The sequence below is a fragment of the Vulpes lagopus genome, chromosome 4 (assembly GCF_018345385.1).
Source record: "Vulpes lagopus strain Blue_001 chromosome 4, ASM1834538v1, whole genome shotgun sequence".
Taxonomy (NCBI): Eukaryota; Metazoa; Chordata; class Mammalia; order Carnivora; family Canidae; genus Vulpes; species Vulpes lagopus.
The window spans coordinates 53,838,695-53,856,339 of NC_054827.1; the positions used below are offsets into that span (position 1 = coordinate 53,838,695).

The 17,645-nt window shown below is 46.6% G+C and overlaps 2 protein-coding genes across 3 annotated transcripts in view; one reads left to right on the plus strand and one right to left on the minus strand.

Annotated features, from left to right (window-relative positions):
- The window catches only part of LOC121488759 (olfactory receptor 6V1-like), a 263,041-nt gene that overhangs the window by 238,932 nt on the left and 6,464 nt on the right, over positions 1-17,645 (minus strand). Inside the window, exon 3 of the mRNA XM_041751069.1 lies at positions 11,314-11,435. The gene's annotated coding sequence lies outside the window, so the exon portion shown is untranslated. The remainder of the gene's footprint in view (positions 1-11,313; positions 11,436-17,645) is intronic.
- On the plus strand, positions 4,358-8,944 carry GSTK1 (glutathione S-transferase kappa 1). Of its 2 annotated transcripts, XM_041751224.1 has the most exons (9): positions 4,358-4,530; positions 4,718-4,795; positions 5,081-5,162; positions 5,360-5,488; positions 5,800-5,900; positions 6,057-6,092; positions 7,877-7,993; positions 8,362-8,455; positions 8,717-8,944. In XM_041751224.1, the coding sequence occupies exons 1-9, from the start codon at positions 4,459-4,461 to the stop codon at positions 8,764-8,766; spliced, it is 759 nt and encodes a 252-aa protein (XP_041607158.1). In that variant the 5' UTR covers positions 4,358-4,458; the 3' UTR covers positions 8,767-8,944. The 2 variants fall into 2 exon arrangements, with proteins under 2 accessions (XP_041607158.1, XP_041607159.1); XM_041751225.1 differs by lacking the exon at positions 4,718-4,795 and having other exon boundaries at positions 4,363-4,530.

Genomic DNA, 17,645 nt, shown 5'->3' on the forward strand with positions numbered 1-17,645 from the left:
ACGATTTTCTACAAATTCCTGCCAAACGCCCTGAGTCATCAAACTTTTTGATCTCTGCCAATTTGATATATAAAAAGATATCATAGTGTAATCCTGACTCACGGTTTTTATAAGTATATACAAGCATAATCTTTTATGTTTCATATGTCCATTTCTGTGTATGTTCTGTTCATATCGTTGGCCCATTTCTCCACTGGGCTTCTTTTACTTTATTGATTTTGTAGCTCTTTCTACACTAGGTTAATTAGCTTTCTGACTGTAAAATGAACTCAGATATTTTTCCCAGTTATTTTCTGACTTACTGGAGTTTGCCAAAATTTTTTAATTTTATGTATTTGAATGTATAAACCTTTTAAGGTTTCTGCATTTAGTATCACAGCTAACAAAGTGGCCTCTATTCCCAGATTTTATTTTTTAAGATTTTATCTATTTATTTGGGAGAGTGACAGAGGGAGCAGAAGCTGGGGAAGGGGCAGAAGGAGAGAGACAAGCAGACTCTCTGCTGAGCAGGGAGCCCAATGCTGCTCAATCCCAAGACTGTGAGATAATGACCTGAGCTGAAATCAGACCCATAATCGACTGAGCTACCCAGGCACTCCATCTACTCCCAGATTTAAAAAAAAAAAATATTTTCCCATAAGTTCCTTGGGTACTTTAGTGGTTTCTTTCTTTAACATAAAATATTTGATCGAGCTAGACACGTTCCTTGCGTAAGGTGTTACATATGGGTCCAGTTACATTTTGTTTAAACCTCCCAGTTGTCCCAAAGCCATTCATCCAGCAATCCATCTTTTACTTATTTGGAAAGGCAATTTACTTAAAGTATTTGTAGTTCCCAATATTTAATGCCAGATTACATGACCAAAGCTCCAAGGATGTTTCAAATATAGACATATTACTGACCATGAAAGATGAGGATTTGGCTTAGCTATCCCACCCTGTCTCCACGCCTTCCAAAGTTTGATAACCACATCATATTTAGTTCCTTTACTAGTTATTTTTGCTACTATAAATAATTGGCTTATGTCATTATTTCTTGTGCCAACAACTCTAGTCAGTAGCTAGACATTCCTCTCAGCATATATAAAGAAATATAACTATTTTTTGTTGTTCTCACTTAGTATTACCCACAGGCCTAATCTAAATAATAATAATAATAATAGTGTAAGAAGGCAGGATGTAGAGACTCAGATCAACATTTTACCACGCTATGATTCTTAAAATCCATCAGCCCATACAGTATAAACAAATGATTAAATGAATAAATACAAACATAAATACATAAAAGGAACAATTCTCCTTTCAAAATTTCAATTAATAAATGTAGAAGAAACAGGAGAAACAGAAAAACATCATTAGAACACCACAGTAATCATTGCTGCAGGCAAACTCTACCAATGAGTGATAAAATTGGTAGGCGAAAGTTTAAGAAGAAACAGGAAATGTTATAGCTTCAAAGTATCTCCCTCAGAATGCGTCTAGGTTACCATAGTGGTTTCCACATATATCCACAAATTCTTTGATGTCTTTCCCTCCAAGAGATGTGTTTAATCTACTCAACCAGTACCCCCACCTCCAGACTGGGCTGCACTTAATGACTTGTTCCAAAGAACAGAGGATGAAAAGGGGGAAACGATTTTTACAGTAGAGAAACTTGACAGTTTTTTCCATTTTGCCCAAATGGTCAAAGTTAACATCATGTGTAATAAGTCATGCTAGGATCAGGAACCCCCGATACAATTCAAGCTGAAGGGTGTACTTTCAAAAAATCCAAATCCCAGTGTAGACAAGAAAAAACATCAAACCCAAGTTGAGGGACATTCTACAAAATATCTGACCAATACTTCTCAAAAGTGTCAAGGTCAAGAAACAAAATAAAAAGTCAAGAAACTTACACAGATAGGAGACTAAAGAGACACGAGAATTAAATGCTAAGCGGTACCCTGGAATGAATCCTGAAACAGAAAAAGGACAATAGTGGAAAAACTGGTGAAATCTGAACAAAGCCCATCATCCAGTTAAGAGTAATGCACCGATGTTAATTTCTTAGTGTTGATCATTATACCATGGTTATATAAGGTGTCCCAACTGGGAAAGCTGGATGAGAGGTATGTAGAAACTTGCTTCACTATCTTTACGACTCTTCTGTAAGTCTACAATTATTCCTAGATATTAAGGTTTTTAAAAATAAGTGATGATTTACTTTTAAAATATTATTATGGGGCTAAATTGCTCTTGGATACTTTTAAATTAATATTACTAGAGAAATGCGTAATTTTTCAGTTTCAGTTATCGCAAAGCAATTAGTTCAATCTGCAAGGGGGTGAAAACAGCATCCTCCTTTCATTTCATACTTCTATGTAAATGTTTATACTGTCTTTCTATTCTGTTGGCTTAGGGTTGTTTTTCTAATGAATACAAATGAGGAGTGGAATCTTTATGATGTTTTCCAATTCATAAAATCAGTAACATAATTTTAATAAAATTCAATGGAACTTTAAGAAGTCATTTCCTCGCGGTATATATAATCCCGATGTAAGATGATGGGACCCATCTACAAACGGAAAAATGGAGCCCACCATTCCCCAGGGCCCTTCCTTATCCTGTCCTGCACTCACTCTGAGCAGGAACTGATCGTCCAACACGGTCCAGGCTAAGCTCGGAGAAGTGGGGGAAAGTGTCACGTGGACACTTCTTGCTCTGCTCGGGCCCCACAAAGTCCCCGCAACTGCCAAGTCACGCTAACCACCCACACGGGGCAGCTACACGAGCCACTGTCACAGGCTCAGGCCGTGCACCCGCGGCCACCGCCCCCTAGGCCCACCGCCCCCTAGGCCCACCGCCCCCTAGGCCCACCGCCCCCTAGGCCCACCGCCCCCTGGCCCACCGCCCCCTGGCCCACCGCCCCCGGGCCCACCGCCCCCGGGCCCACCGCCCCCGGGCCCACCGCCCCCTGGCCCACCGCCCCCTGGCCCACCGCCCCCGGGCCCACCGCCCCCGGGCCCACCGCCCCCGGGCCCACCGCCCCCTGGCCCACCGCCCCCTAGGCCCACCGCCCCCTAGGCCCACCGCCCCCAGGCCCACCGCCCCCAGGCCCACCGCCCCCAGGCCCACCGCCCCCAGGCCCACCGCCCCCTGGCCCACCGCCCCCTGGCCCACCGCCCCCTGGCCCACCGCCCCCTAGGCCCACCGCCCCCCAGGCCCACCGCCCCCCAGGCCCACCGCCCCCCAGGCCCACCGCCCCCTGGCCACCGCCCCCTGGCCCAACCGCCCCCTAGGCCACCGCCCCCAGGCCCACCGCCCCCAGGCCCACCGCCCCCAGGCCCACCGCCCCCTGGCCCACCGCCCCCTGGCCCACCGCCCCCTGGCCCACCGCCCCCAGGCCCACCGCCCCCTAGGCCCACCGCCCCCCAGGCCCACCGCCCCCCAGGCCCACCGCCCCCAGGCCCACCGCCCCCTGGCCACCGCCCCCTGGCCCACCGCCCCCTGGCCCACCGCCCCCTGGCCCACCGCCCCCTGGCCCACCGCCCCCTGGCCACCGCCCCCTGGCCCACCGCCCCCTGGCCCACCGCCCCCCTGGCCCACCGCCCCCCTGGCCCACCGCCCCCTGGCCCACCGCCCCCCTGGCCCACCGCCCCCCTGGCCCACCGCCCCCTGGGCCCACCGCCCCCTGGCCCACCGCCCCCTGGCCCACCGCCCCCAGGCCCACCGCCCCCTGGCCCACCGCCCCCTAGGCCCACCGCCCCCCTGGCCCACCGCCCCCCAGGCCCACCGCCCCCCAGGCCCACCGCCCCCCAGGCCCACCGCCCCCTGGCCACCGCCCCCTGGCCCACCGCCCCCCAGGCCCACCGCCCCCCAGGCCCACCGCCCCCTGGCCCACCGCCCCCTAGGCCCACCGCCCCCTGGCCCACCGCCCCCTGGCCCCCCGCCCCCTGGCCCACCGCCCCCGGGCCCACCGCCCCCCAGGCCCACCGCCCCCCAGGCCCACCGCCCCCCAGGCCCACCGCCCCCCGGCCCACCGCCCCTAGGCCCAGCCCCCTAGGCCCACCGCCCCCTGGCCCACCGCCCCTAGGCCCAGCCCCCCTAGGCCCACTCTTCAGCGAGAGGAGGAAGCCGGCGGGGCCCGGGAGGCCGGAGGTCTCTGCGGCCGCGGCGGGGCGGGCGGGGCGGGGCGGGGCGGCCTCTCAAACCCCCGCTAGGGCCCCGGGCCGGCCCGCAGGGCGGAGGGAGGCAGCGCTCGCGGCCTGGGGACGCTCCGAGGCCCCCGCCCCGCCCCGCCCCCTCCGGCCCGCCCGCCGCGACCTCCAGCCACACTTGGCCCGGGGCGGCCCTCCTGGCGCGGCTGCGCGGCGGGGGAGGTCCTCCGGGGCGGGGCGGGGCGGTCCTCCCGGGCGGTCCTCCGGGGCAGGCCGGGAAGCGAGCGGGATCGCTGCGCCCTGGGCCCGGAGCGGCTGCAGCATGGGGCCCGTGCCGCGGACCCTGGAGCTCTTCTACGACGTCCTGTCCCCCTACTCCTGGCTGGGCTTCGAGGTGACCCCGGGGGCCCGCCCGGCCGGCGCGTGGGGGCGAGGGCGGAGGGAAGGGCGGGGGCGGGCGCGGGCGCGGAGAAACTGCTGGCGCTGCCCGACGGGCCTCAGGCCGCGCTGCAGAGCTGGGGGTCATAGGGTCGCTGGCTCCAGGTCCAGCCGGCTCATCCTGAGGCAGTGGCTTCCCACAGCGGCCTGGAAGAACACGGGTAACTCCGGACAATCCAGGAGACATCCGCGGCACAGCCACCTCTCAGCCCCCTCACCACGTTAGTTTCTGGGGAGCGGAGTGCACAACAGGATGAAGCCGCCTACTGAGCAAAGATCCTGGGATCGATTTCTGGGGACGGAGCAAAGTTCATGGGATCATTTCTGGGAGTGGAGACTTTTGCCGTTTAAAACCAAATAGTTTAGGGTGCCCGCACAACCCTTACTCTTCTGCACTCAGAGCCTCCAGCTAAGCAGTTGCCATTAACAGCCTTCCTTCTCCATCAGCCGCTTTCACTCTGTCCATCTTACACACTGGTTCCCCACCCCTACCTCTGCTCCTGCAGGTCCTGTGCCGGTACAAGAACATCTGGAACATCAACCTGCAGTTGCGCCCCAGCCTCATTGCAGGGATCATGAAAGACAGCGGTGTGAAGGCAGCAGCCGTTGGGACAGGGATTTGAGGGAGGGAGGGGGGGGGAAGGGAGGTGGCTGCTCCCAACTGGGTCTTTATGTTGGCATGGACAACCTGTAATTTGCAGTCTCCTGAAAACGGGGGAAGGGTCACCTCAAGCCTGGGACTCTTCAGTAGTCTTTCACGAGTGTGCCCAAATTTCCACTTGCAGGAAACCAGCCACCAGCTCTGCTTCCCCGCAAAGCCCAATATCTGAGAAATGACATTAGACTCCTAGGACAGCATGTCCAGGTTCCCATACAGTTCCCCAAGGACTTCTTCTCTGTGATCCTTGAAAAAGGTAAACAGTGAGATACAGCTGGGGTTATTAAGTGGAAGGCAGCAAAGCTGCAAATCATAGTGCCAGGAAGTTGGGACTGGCAACTAGTTCCATGAAATGGAACAAAGGTTGGGAAAACACAGGTCAGCATTGAGTGAGCAGAAGCTTGTGGGGACCTAAGGGGACAAAGAGCAGGACAAACCGGCTATGAGAAAATTTAGGTAGGAGACTGAGGGCAGTTGAGCTCGGGGGAAGTCAGAAGCAGGAAAGAGCCAGTCCTCCGTTGGAGACAAACTAGAAAAGCACTGCCTCTGAGTACCTCTGCCCCACAGGAAGTTTATCAGCCATGAGATTCCTCACTGCTGTGAACATGGAACACCCAGAGATGTTAGAGAAAGTGTCCAGGGAACTATGGATGCGTGTCTGGTCACAGGTAAGGACATAGCTCTGGGAACTACTTGGGAGACCCTGGATAATGGGAGGACCATCCCCTAAACCCAGTTTCCTTCCCCTGTTGTTCACTGCCCTACCATCCTCCCTCCCCCATCTCACACCTCATCACCCCTACTAAGTGTTCTCTTCTTCTAAGGATGAAGACATCACAGAACCTCAGAGCATCTTAGCCGTGAGTGTCCTGGCTCTGTCCCCGGTCCTCTCGTAGGGAAGCTGAGAACAGCTGGTGTTCAGGAGCAGAGAAGACACAGTTTTCATATTAGGTGGAAGAGGTGATAGTTATTTGGGAAGAAAGGATGCTGTGTTTGAGGGGCTAAATTACTGAAAGGTTGGAACTCAGAGGACTTTCAAAGATTTTCTTGTGGTAGAAAGGGAAGTGCAGAATTCTACATGGGTAGATTTTATTTCATGAAAGAAGTCAGTGGAAGAGGGGATCCCTGGGTGGCGCAGCGGTTTGGTACCTGCCTTTGGCCCAGGGCGCAATCCTGGAGACCCGGGATCGAATCCCACGTCAGGCTCCCGGTGCCTGGAGCCTGCTTCTCCCTCTGCCTGTGTCTCTGCCTTGTCTCTGCCACTCTCTCTCTGTATGACTATCATAAATAAATAATTAAAAAAAATTTTTTTTAAAAAGTCAGTGGGAAAGAGATGTTAAATGTTGGCACCCCCAGATGGGGAAGGATGAGGCAGTGGCCCCAATCACAGACCTCACCGATATATCCAGAGTAGAAAGCAGGAGACTTTACAGACAAGCTTTAAAAAGAAAAAGAGAGAGAGAGAGAGAGAGAGAGATAACTCAAGCCAGAATGATACAGAAGCTGGAGTGGAAACAAATGAAAAAGCTCAAAACATTGAAATGTGTGCCAACCATAGATAAAGGTATAAAAAGTAAATTTTTCTTGGGGTTAAATCAGGAAATTCAAAACAATATTTTCCCTCCAGTTTACAAAAGATAGTTGAGGCATATTCAAATTTAATACATAAGATAGCAGATCACAAAGAATGACCAATACGTTCCTCCATTGTTTTTATTCCTGCAAAGTATTTGCATAGGCTTGCCTTTGCACTTACTAACAATCATTTTCCATACAGTTGTAAACTCTTTGAAAGTACCATTCTCAGTGGGCCTACTTTTGTTTACCTAACTGATCCTCTGTTGAACATTTGGTCTAGGACACAATTCTCTCTCATGAAGCCAAGTCAAAGACCCAGCAGAATGCTCTGCATGACTTCATGTTTGCCTCTCCAGCTTGAGGTCAGGTTGCACTGGTTCTCAACCTTGGCTGTATATTTTATCACCTGGAACACCTGGGCACTGCCTGTCAAAAATTCTGTTGTAATTGTTCCAGGGGATGACCTGTGAGTGGGATTTTTAAAGCTCCCTCAGGAGATTCTAGTATTCAGCCAAAATTGAGAACCACTAGTCCCAAATGATACCAACACACCCCAAACTGAAACTTTTATTCTTGTGAGGCCCCACAGGCAGCTAGCTATATATCCCTGTGCCCTGCTCAAAAGTCCTCAGGAAATGATGCGAGAATTATAGCCCAGCCCTTGATTCAAAAGAGCACAAGATACTCAGGAACTCTGAGAAGTAGAAAGGCAAGAGCCCAGACTTAATGTCAGGGGACTTGGATTCTAACATTGGCTTTGCCACTAATGAGTTCTATGATGCTAACCAAGTCATGGACAGCAGTCCCCTTCCTAGTTAATAAAAAGGTGGGAAAGCTGGTTTCTAAGATGCCCACTGGCTTTAAAGTTTTGCACTTGTTCTTTCCACCAATCACAAGATTTCTGAAGGGGGGAAAAACAGCCCTTCTTAGCAAAGATAGACCTTTGTGGGTGGGTTAAGGCCTTACTAGGAAAATGGGAGCAGAGAAGAAAGACTAGAGTTTCTCCTGAGATCTCTACCCCCACTAAAGCAGACAGAGCTGTGTTCCCTTCCGTATCCCCCCTCAGGCTGCCGAGAAGGCTGGCATGTCTACAGAACAAGCCCAGGGACTTCTGGAAAAGATTGTAACACCAAAGGTGAAAAACAAGCTCAAGGAGAACACTGAGGCAGCCTGCAAATATGGGGTAAGCAACTCTTGCTGTGGGTCTCCAACCCCACTGCTGAAGATAGGCTGAGAATCTACTGGGTCCCCATGCTCCTGTTCTAAATGTTGCTCCCAACATGAGTCCTCCCAGTTGTCCCAGACAACCCTCATCCTCTCCCTTCCTATCCCAGAGTCCAAGGAAAGGAAAAAGGAGCCAGATGGTGAAAAGGAAAGACACGTATCTGAGAGTTAGAAAACTCCCTAGAGCTGTGGAGCCTCTTAGCAGACCCCTCTTAGGCTGCTCTGCTTCTGTGACCTCAGACAAGTATTGACTCTTAGCCTTCAGTCCCAGACTAATAAATAACTGCTCTATCACCTTACTCCCTACATTCTAACTGCTTTCTCCAGGCCTTTGGGCTGCCAGTCACTGTGGCCCATCTGGATGGCCAAACCCACATGCTCTTTGGCTCTGATCGGATAGAGTTGCTGGCACACCTGCTGGGTAAGCCACAAGTTCATGGTGAGCTGCCCTTGATCCTAGCCCCATCCCCATTTATCAGTTGACCGAAGGACAGATCCAGAACAAAACATGTTCTATGCATTTCCAGTAATGGAGCCTCATACACAGAGGTTCCTGAGGGCTGAATGGGGGGAGAGGCCAGTTTCACCCCCATAGAAAAGAAGGGAACCAAGCAGAGCTCTTCCTAGAAAACCCCTGGGGGCTTGTGGGGTCAGCCTCTGACATATAATTTTTTCCATCTAGGAGAGAAGTGGATGGGCCCGGTGCCTCCAGCTATAAATCCCAAACTTTAAGGATAGCCAGGGGAAGCCTATAGGGATGAAAGCAGACCATCTGCTTACCGTGTGACACATCTCTTGGGGCCTGATTTCTCTGATAGAGGATCCTCTGTGGCCCCGAGAGATGCCATGTAGGGGGCTTCCTGGTGCCCCAAATTCTGCTCTTCCTCAGAATAAACAAAATATTTCTGGGTCTGTGTCCTCCCTGCTGTTTGTGTGCTATCTTTGCAGTCACCTGTCTACTCTAGGTTGTTTGCAAATACCTCCTTCCATACCACATGCTACGCTGCCCACTTCAGGGCAGCTTTATGGAGGGAGCAGGAAAGAACCCCTCTTCAGGGACGGTAAACTGAATCAGATGGATTTTGCAACTAACCAGTTTGGCACCTCAGCCATGGTTACTGATGGGGCTGGGATCAAAGGTAGCCAGAGCTTGGCTGAGGTTCTGCCCAGATATTTGAACCACCTCCAGCTATAGTGACTAGCAGAACTAGGGCAAGGTGGCAACACAGGGAGACAGGCTAGAGTTGTCAAGGGCTGGGAAGTTGCTCATCTGCATGATTCTCTCCCTTTAATTACAAAGCAGATCCTGAAAAAAAAAAAAAAAAAACCCAGGGCCTCTCTCTCCAGCCTAGTATAACCCCTGTTCCTTTCCACACAAACCTACAGCTTTCCCACTCCTGCAATTATTTATCTAAAGGCCCTACTGTGTATGTGCCAGCTGTGCAATAATCAGAAAACTTGTGTTTTAGTAGTCTTTGGACTTCTTTGAGGATACTCTTTGTCCAGAAACAGAAACCACACTTTGACATCTGTTGGGAAGCAGTTGTGTATCCGTTGATGGCTCAGTGGCTCCAGAGGTGTTAAAAGAGGATTCCTTGAGGCCCTCCCCTGCCTCCCCGTCCCAGCTCTTTCTGATATCAGCTCTTTTCCCCATTTCCCCTCCATCACTCGCTGTTTTCCTCCTCTCCCCACCCATCATTCCAGCATACTCCAGGGTTTCCAGTCATCCCTACTAGGCTTATCTGCTAACTAATGCCAGAAGTACATAACCAAATACTCCCTCTTTCAAAGAAGATTTCATGATGTGTAGCTAATCTGAATTTAAAATACAGGAAAATGGGGGGCACCTGGGTGGCTCAGTGGTTGAATGTCTGCCTTTGGCTCAGGTCATGAACCTGGGGTCCTGGAATCGAGTCTCAAGTCAGGCTCCCCACAGGAAGTATGCTTCTGCCTCTGCCTATGTTTCTACCTTTCTCTGTGTCTCTCATGAATAAATAAATAAAATCTTTTTAAATATATATGGGAACATGTCTAATAGTTTACATAAGAGCAAATTAAAATGTTACTTCTCATATATTCAAGTTATATATTCAAGCATATAGAAATTCTCATACATGCTGAGTGCATGGTGGTGAAGGCAAAGTTTTATGAATAAAGATGCCTTCTCAGTTTTATTTGTGATATCATCTAACGTACATATGTAACAATAGGGGGATATTTGAATAAGTTATGGTACATCCAGAATGTAATGTTTCATAGCCATCAAAAATTTTATATATGTATAGTAATATAATAGAAAAAATATCTATATATATAAAAATTTACTTATTTATTTATTAGAGAGAGAAAGCACAAGCAAGAGAGGCAGAGAAAGAATCCTCACCGAGCAGACTCCTCACCAAGTGGGAAGCCCAACACAAGGGGCTTGATCTCATGACCCTGAGATCATGAACCAAGCCGAAACCAAGAGTCGGACCCTCAACCGACTGTACCACCCAGGCAGAATTGCTTAAGATATGATATTAGTCAGAAAAAAGATGAAACTATATATAGTACAATCTCATTTATATCTTGATGTATAAAAACTCATTACAGAAGACATTAATATATTAATCCTGGAATAAAATATGCCAAGATGTTTCCATTTCCCTTGTGTACTTTTTGAAATGAGCATTTATTCTGACAAAAAAAAATTATTTAAATGAGAAAATAAAACAATTTGTAGATTCCTATTAGGGCACAATTGTGCATCCTTCCCATTTTTTTAAGAGCTTTGTATTATTTTTGTTTACCCATGAAACACTTGGACAGAGAGACAGAGACACAGGCAGAGGGAGAAGCAGATTCCATGCAGGGAGCCCAACGCGGGACTCGATCTCAGGACCTCGAGATCACAACCTGAGCCAAAGGCGGACACTCAACCCCTGAGCCACCCGGGCGTCCCCTTCCCATTGTTTTTGAAACATTATTGGCTGCTTACCTTAATCCTAAATCCTATGCCACGCTAATGTGACATAATGTTGTATTGTAGATGTCTATTTCCTAGCTCTGCCCAGTCTTCCTTCAAAGAGTCTAACATCCTCCTTTCCTAACCTGATGGCAAATTTAATTCTGGAGGAGTGAGACAATTTCTAGACTAAACCTTACAAACACAATCTAGATTATGATGTCTGAACTTCTTCCAAAGAGAATCCAATAGTCAAGGTTCTCCAAAGAAACAAACAAGAGTGTATTTTTAGATATATACAAAGAGAGATCTATTTTCAGGGATTAGCTCACATGATCATGGAGGTGGAGAAGTTCCACAATCTGCCGTCTGCAAACTGGAGGCCCAGCAAAGTGGGTTAGTGGTGCAGTTCCAACCCAGAATCCAAAAGTCTGAGGACCAGGAGTACCTGTGTCTGAGGGCAACAGAACATGGATGTCTCAGTTCAAGCAGAGAGAGCCAAGTTTGCCCTTCCTTCACTTCTTTGGTTCCATTCAGGCCCTCATAGATTGGATGATGTCCTCCCACACTAGTGAGGGCCACCTTCTTTACTCTTCTGGAAACCACCCTCACAGACACACCCAGAAATGTCAGCTCTTTGGGTGTCCCTTAGCTCAGTCAAGTTGACATGAAATTAACCATCATAATAAGAAAGGGGGAAGTCCCCAAACGCAGCTGTGTTTTTTAAATAAACACTTCTTCTAACCCAAAGAGTTTCACACTTATTATTAGTTTCTCCCTCTCCTCCCCTTCTGCTCAACAGTTGCAATGTAATGAAAAATTTGCAGTTATGTCAATACTCGGGAGTTCAGTTCCAGAAAGAAATTGGTTTATTTCTTGCACTATAATTCAAATTCCAAGTTTACCAAATAACATGCTTCTAAAACAAACTTCTTAGGTAAAATTTCTAGAATTATATTTTTTTACAGACCTAAAACACGAGTACTAATTAACAACAAAAAAGCATCACAGGAATGTGGTAAAACAAAAAGAAAAAAAAAAAAAAACCAGCCAACTGTCAAGTGAAAAGTCTCCCCTTTGTCATTCCCATGCCTACTCTCTGGTTTTTTGTGTGTGCAACCAGAAAAGTCCATATCTTTTAGCCCACGAATGTCAGAATCCAGAGGGACTCAATATACCCTGCATCCAGTTTCCCCAATGGTAACATATTGCATAACTACAGCACTATGACACAAGCAGGGAATTGAAGTTGATGCAGTCCATCAACCCTATTCAGATTCCACTGGTTTCTCATGCACTCATTTGTGTGTCTGTATTTAGTTCTAAACAATTGAACTGTATGTGTGGCCACCATCAGTCAAGATACAAAACATTTCTAGCATAAGGGGTCCTCATGTTCTGTTTCAGCCACCTTCTGCCCTCCCCACTTACCTAAGTCCTGGCAATGACTAATCTGTTCTTCATATAGTTTTGTCATTTCAAGAGTGCTATCTAAATGGAATCAGATTTTCACTCAGCAAATTCCCTTGAGACCCTCACAAGGTGTTGTGTGTCTCGGTGGTTTGTCCTTTTTATTACTGAGTAGTATTCCATGGTAGGGATATGCCACGGTTTGTTTAACCTGTTGAAGGACACTTAGGTTGTTTCCAGTTTGGGGCTATTACAAACAAACCTGCTGTGAATATTCTTGTACAGGTTTTCGGATGCATACAAATTTTCATTTTGGGGGGTAAATGTCCAAGAGTACAACTGCTGGATCATATGGCAAGTGGATGTTCAGTTGTATTAGAAAACCAGTAAGGTTTTCCTGAGTGGCCAAACCATCTTAACCTTCCCACCAGAAGTGCATGAGCAATCCAGTTTTTCTGCCTCCTCACCAGCATTTGGTGTTATTCCTCTTTTTTTTTTTTTTTAAATTTTAGCCATTCTGATAGGTGTGTAGTGCTATCTCATCGTGATTTTAATTTGCATTTCCCTAAGGGCTAATGAACAGCTTTTTGTGTGCTTCTTTGCCATCTGTACATCCTCTTCAATGAAATATCTGTTTATGCCTTTTGCCCATTTCCTAACTAGACTGTTTTTGAAATGTCCATATTGTCCATAAACAATTAATTAAATTTGTCTTTAATTGTTTATAAGTAGGATCCGCACCCAGCATGGATCCCAATGCAGAGCTCAAACTCAGGACCCTGAGATCAAGACCTGAGCAGAGATCAAGAGTCAGATGCTTAACCAACTGAGCCACACAGGCACTCCTTTTTTGCTTTTTAAGTAGGCTCCATGCCCAAGATGGGGCCCAAACTCAATGACCCTGAGAATCACATGCTCTATTGACTGAGTCATCCAGGTGCCCCCTTAATAGTATATTTTAAAAGAATGTACAAACTAGAAGAACACATTTTGAGACAACTGGGGGAAGATAACATGGATTGAATATTAGGTGATCCCAAGGAATTAATATTAATTTCATTAAGTGTGATAATGGCAGGGTGGCTGTGTACAGATAAATTCTCATCAGTCAGAACTGCATTCTGAAACATTTAGGGTAGAAGTGACATGCTGCCTTTTAAAAAGCAGGGAAGGTGGAAAGAGTAGATAAAACATAATAGTTGAAGCTGAGTGATGAGTACACAAAGAGCTTGTTATACTGTCCTTTCCTCTTTTACATGTGTTGGGATATTTCCATCATAAAAATGTCTTGAAAATGTCCTGAGGAGGGTAACTGGGGGCTTAGTTGGTACAGCATACAACTCTTGATTTCAGGGTCAGGAGTTTGAGCTCCACGTTGGACGTAGAGATTACTTTTTAAAAAATGTGCTGAGATTTTTTTTTTTTTTTTTTTTTTTATTTATGATAGTCAGAGAGAGAGAGAGAGAGAGGGGGGCAGAGACACAGGCAGAGGGAGAAGCAGGCTCCATGCACCGGGAGCCCGACGTGGGATTCGATCCCGGGTCTCCAGGACCGCGCCCCGGGCCAAAGGCAGGCGCCAAACCGCTGCGCCACCCAGGGATCCCGAGATTTTAATTCTGTGATATTATACATTCTCACCATGTCCCCACAGTACTGTGCACATAAAGTCAGCCTCATAGACTTGGCAACCTGTGTACTGATACAGGGCCTCATGACTGGTTTGATGCTCTACTTTGTCTTGAAATTCTTCTTAATTTCAATTAGGAGGCCCTGCATTTTCATTTTGCATGGGACCTCACAAATTATGTACTGTAGCTGCTCCTGTAAGCACATTATACATGCTAAGTAAATGCTTATCAAATAAATGGGCCAAGGAAAAGAGCACAAGGTGAGTGAGAGAAGGGAAAAAGGCAATGTGGGTGGCAAAAGGAGGAGATAACTAAATTCAAGGGGAGATGCAGGAAGTCTCTAAATAGAAAAGCTGAATGGGGACTGGAGGAAAGGATGCCGCTGGGGAGGTGTACAAAGAAAGCAGGAATCCAGCTGTAAGATGAATTTAGGGCCCACCATTCATCGTTCTCCTCAGAGGAATTATAGTCCTTCATCTGACTATGATTCCCGGGTATAAGCAAAAGTAAAAGCAGGAAGAAGTAGCCGCTTGGACGCCAGGGAAAGGGGATTGGCAGCTGGGCGGCCAACTAGACCATTGTTCCTCACTCATCCCATGGCCTTAATCCCAGAGAGTACCTTCAACGTCTCCACAGGGGACGGGGGAAAACTGAAACCCTTGGCTTGGATCAGACCAACTCCCTCGTCTGTCAGCCAAGCCTATGTTCAAGGGTATGGCTGGCTCCAGCTGATGCCAGACCAAAAAGACTGGGAAAGGTGGAGAGGTAATTGAGGGAAGATCAATGGATCAGAAGATCATGAATCATTACATCAGCAAATAGTCACTAATTACCAATCAATGATATAAGTATTATCTACTCCATGCATAATGAGGAGATAGATGTAAAAGGAGTATAAACAAACCCCATCCTTATCCATGATGCACTCTGATCCCCACCCCTTGGAGCACCACGTCTCTCCTGGGAATCCCAGCAGCACTTTGTTCCTTGTCACTTTGTACCCTGTCTTACAATTAATTATGTACACGCCTTTCCTCTTATAAACAGTAAACTCTCTGAGGGCAAAATTCCTATCAGATCTACTGAATATACCTTGGAGTGTCCTGTGTAGCAAGTGAACAGTAACAATTTATCAAATCCAAGTTTGATAACTCACTGTTGATCAGGGTGTGGACAAACAGATATTCTTGCAATGTGAGCATTAGAGTGAATTTTTATAACTCCTTTTGAGAGCAAATGGCAATATCTATCAAAAACTTCACTTTCAGGAATTTTTCTAATTTATACATATGAGCAAAAACATGCACAGAGATGTAAGAATTGTAGGGTGCCTGGGTGACTCAGTGTGTTAAGTGTCTGCCTTCGGCACAGGTTGTGATCCCGAGACACTGGGATGGAGTCCCGCATTGGGCTCCCTGCTCAGTGGGAAGGCGGCTTCTCCCTCTCCTACCTGCTACTCCCCCTGTCTGTGCATGTGTGCTCTGTCAAATAAATAAACAAAATCCTTTAAAAAAATGTAGGAATTGCAAAATCCTGGATACTAAATGGTTATCAGTTGGATAACTAAATGGTTATTGATTGTTATCATTAAATAAATTAATCGTTGTTCCAGAAAATAGAAACCATTTTCAAGAGTATAAAAGATGGAAAGAAACCAAAACAATTGTTGCCTATTTGGGTTGACAGGGAGAGGGCATGAGGGAACTTTCTGGATGATAGTAATGCTTTGTATTTTGATTAGACTGTGAGTTACACAAGTGCAAGTCTTCATGAAACTTATGGAACGGTCTACTGAAAATCTCTGCACTTCACTGTAGACAAATTTTATTTCAAAAGAGAAAAAGTTAACTGCTATTTAATTCTAGTTACTTTCACGCATGCAGAAAGGTGAAATAGCTCACAGAAGGTCACACAGTAAGTGGTAGGAATGAGATTTATTTATTTATTTTTTATTTATTTATTTATTTTTTTTAGGAATGAGATTTAAAACCTGGTCTGTACACCTCTAAAAATATGTGCTTAATCACAACCACAAGTGCCTCTCTGTCTTCTTTTATTTAGGGACACTCATGTGGGACTCCTTTGCCGCTATCTGTAGACAGCTCATAAACACAATGCTTTTTTGTCCCTGGGCAACAACCACACTCAACTTCTCATATATGAGCATCGCTTTTTGTAGCTTAGTGCTGAATAGCTGAGCTGGAGGGACAGCCTGCACCTCATATTCACTTGGTTCATTCCCAGTGAGCTTGGTGCAGTATTACAACTAGTTGATGAGAGTGAAAATGTGCATTTATTCTTACATACTTGAGAATTCATCTTTATTGGAAGCATTTCCATCCCAGAAATATCAATGATATTTCTGATGTACTTCATGTTATTAAATCATTTATCTACCTTCCATACATGCTTGAAAGAATTTGTGGGTAAGGCAACAAACCCAAAGAGAAACACTCTCAACTGAGTTAAAAGGGCAAGATTCTGAGTTTGACTCTAATGAAACAAATCATGTACTTTCTGAGCTGGTTTCTTCTGTAACATGAAAAATGATAACCAGGGGCACGTGGGTGGCTCAGTGGTTGAGGGTCTGCCTTCGAACTCAGGTCATGATCCCAGGGTCCTGGTATTGAGTCCTGCATGAGCCTGCTTCTCCCTCTGCCTGTGTCTCTGCCTCTCTCTGTGTATCTCTCATGAATAAATAAATAAAAATCTTTTTAAAAAATGCACAGGAGCCAACTTGAAGTGACTCCCACTGTTCACATCTGGGACAATAAAGAATGATAGCAACAGATTATAAACCACTGAATAAAATAAGAATTAAAAAAAAAAATAAAAATGACAACCAGACTTATCCCACATGATTGTTATTAAGGATTAAATCAGATACGGCCAAATCATTTCTACACACACAAACACACATGTGTATTCCCTTCCCACCTACACCCTTTTTTTTTTTTTTTTTAACAAGTCACCAGCACATTGGGCTTCTGGAGCTATTCAAGTAAAAGTCTCACATTTGTAATCAATCTCAATTAGCTCATAAAAGATAAATATCCTGATACAGAGCCTGCAATCCTAATATTTCTGGTTTATTTAATCTGATAATTTAATCTGATAATCTCTTTAGCTGCCTTTGCTGTCTGAAAGCTAGCCTCATTCTTAAGATGTCAAATAGTGGAGAAAATAGCACCTAACCACTCCTCCAGGGAAGACCCAGAGTAATGATCTGAGAATGTCATAGGTGTTTTGTTAAATTATCATTATGAAAGCAGCCAAAAAAGAGTGCTTAGAGTTGGATGGCATAGTGTTTAAGAGCCAGGTTTCTGGACTGGAACTACAGGTTCAAATCTTGGTCCCACCTTTGACTACATTTTCCTCAAGTTTTTCACCTTACCTAGGAAATAAATATAATAATAGCAATTACTTATTACATTTTTTAAAGATTTTATTTATTCATTTATTTATTTTTAATTTCTATTTATTTATGATAGTCACACAGAGAGAGAGAGAGAGAGAGAGAGAGACGCAGAGACACAGGCAGAGGGAGAAGCAGGCTCCATGCAGGGAGCCTGACGTGGGATTCGATCCCGGCCGGGTCTCCAGGATCGCGCCCTGGGCTGAAGGCG

Excerpts from the sequence above, each read along its gene's own strand:
- GSTK1 (XM_041751224.1), top strand. The coding sequence starts at position 4,459 with ATGGGGCCCGTGCCGCGGACCCTGGAGCTCTTCTACGACGTCCTGTCC. Across the intron at positions 4,531-4,717 it reads ACTCCTGGCTGGGCTTCGAG|CGGCCTGGAAGAACACGGGT; the intron begins GTGACCCCGGGG and ends GGCTTCCCACAG. Across the intron at positions 5,489-5,799 it reads CTCTGTGATCCTTGAAAAAG|GAAGTTTATCAGCCATGAGA; the intron begins GTAAACAGTGAG and ends TCTGCCCCACAG.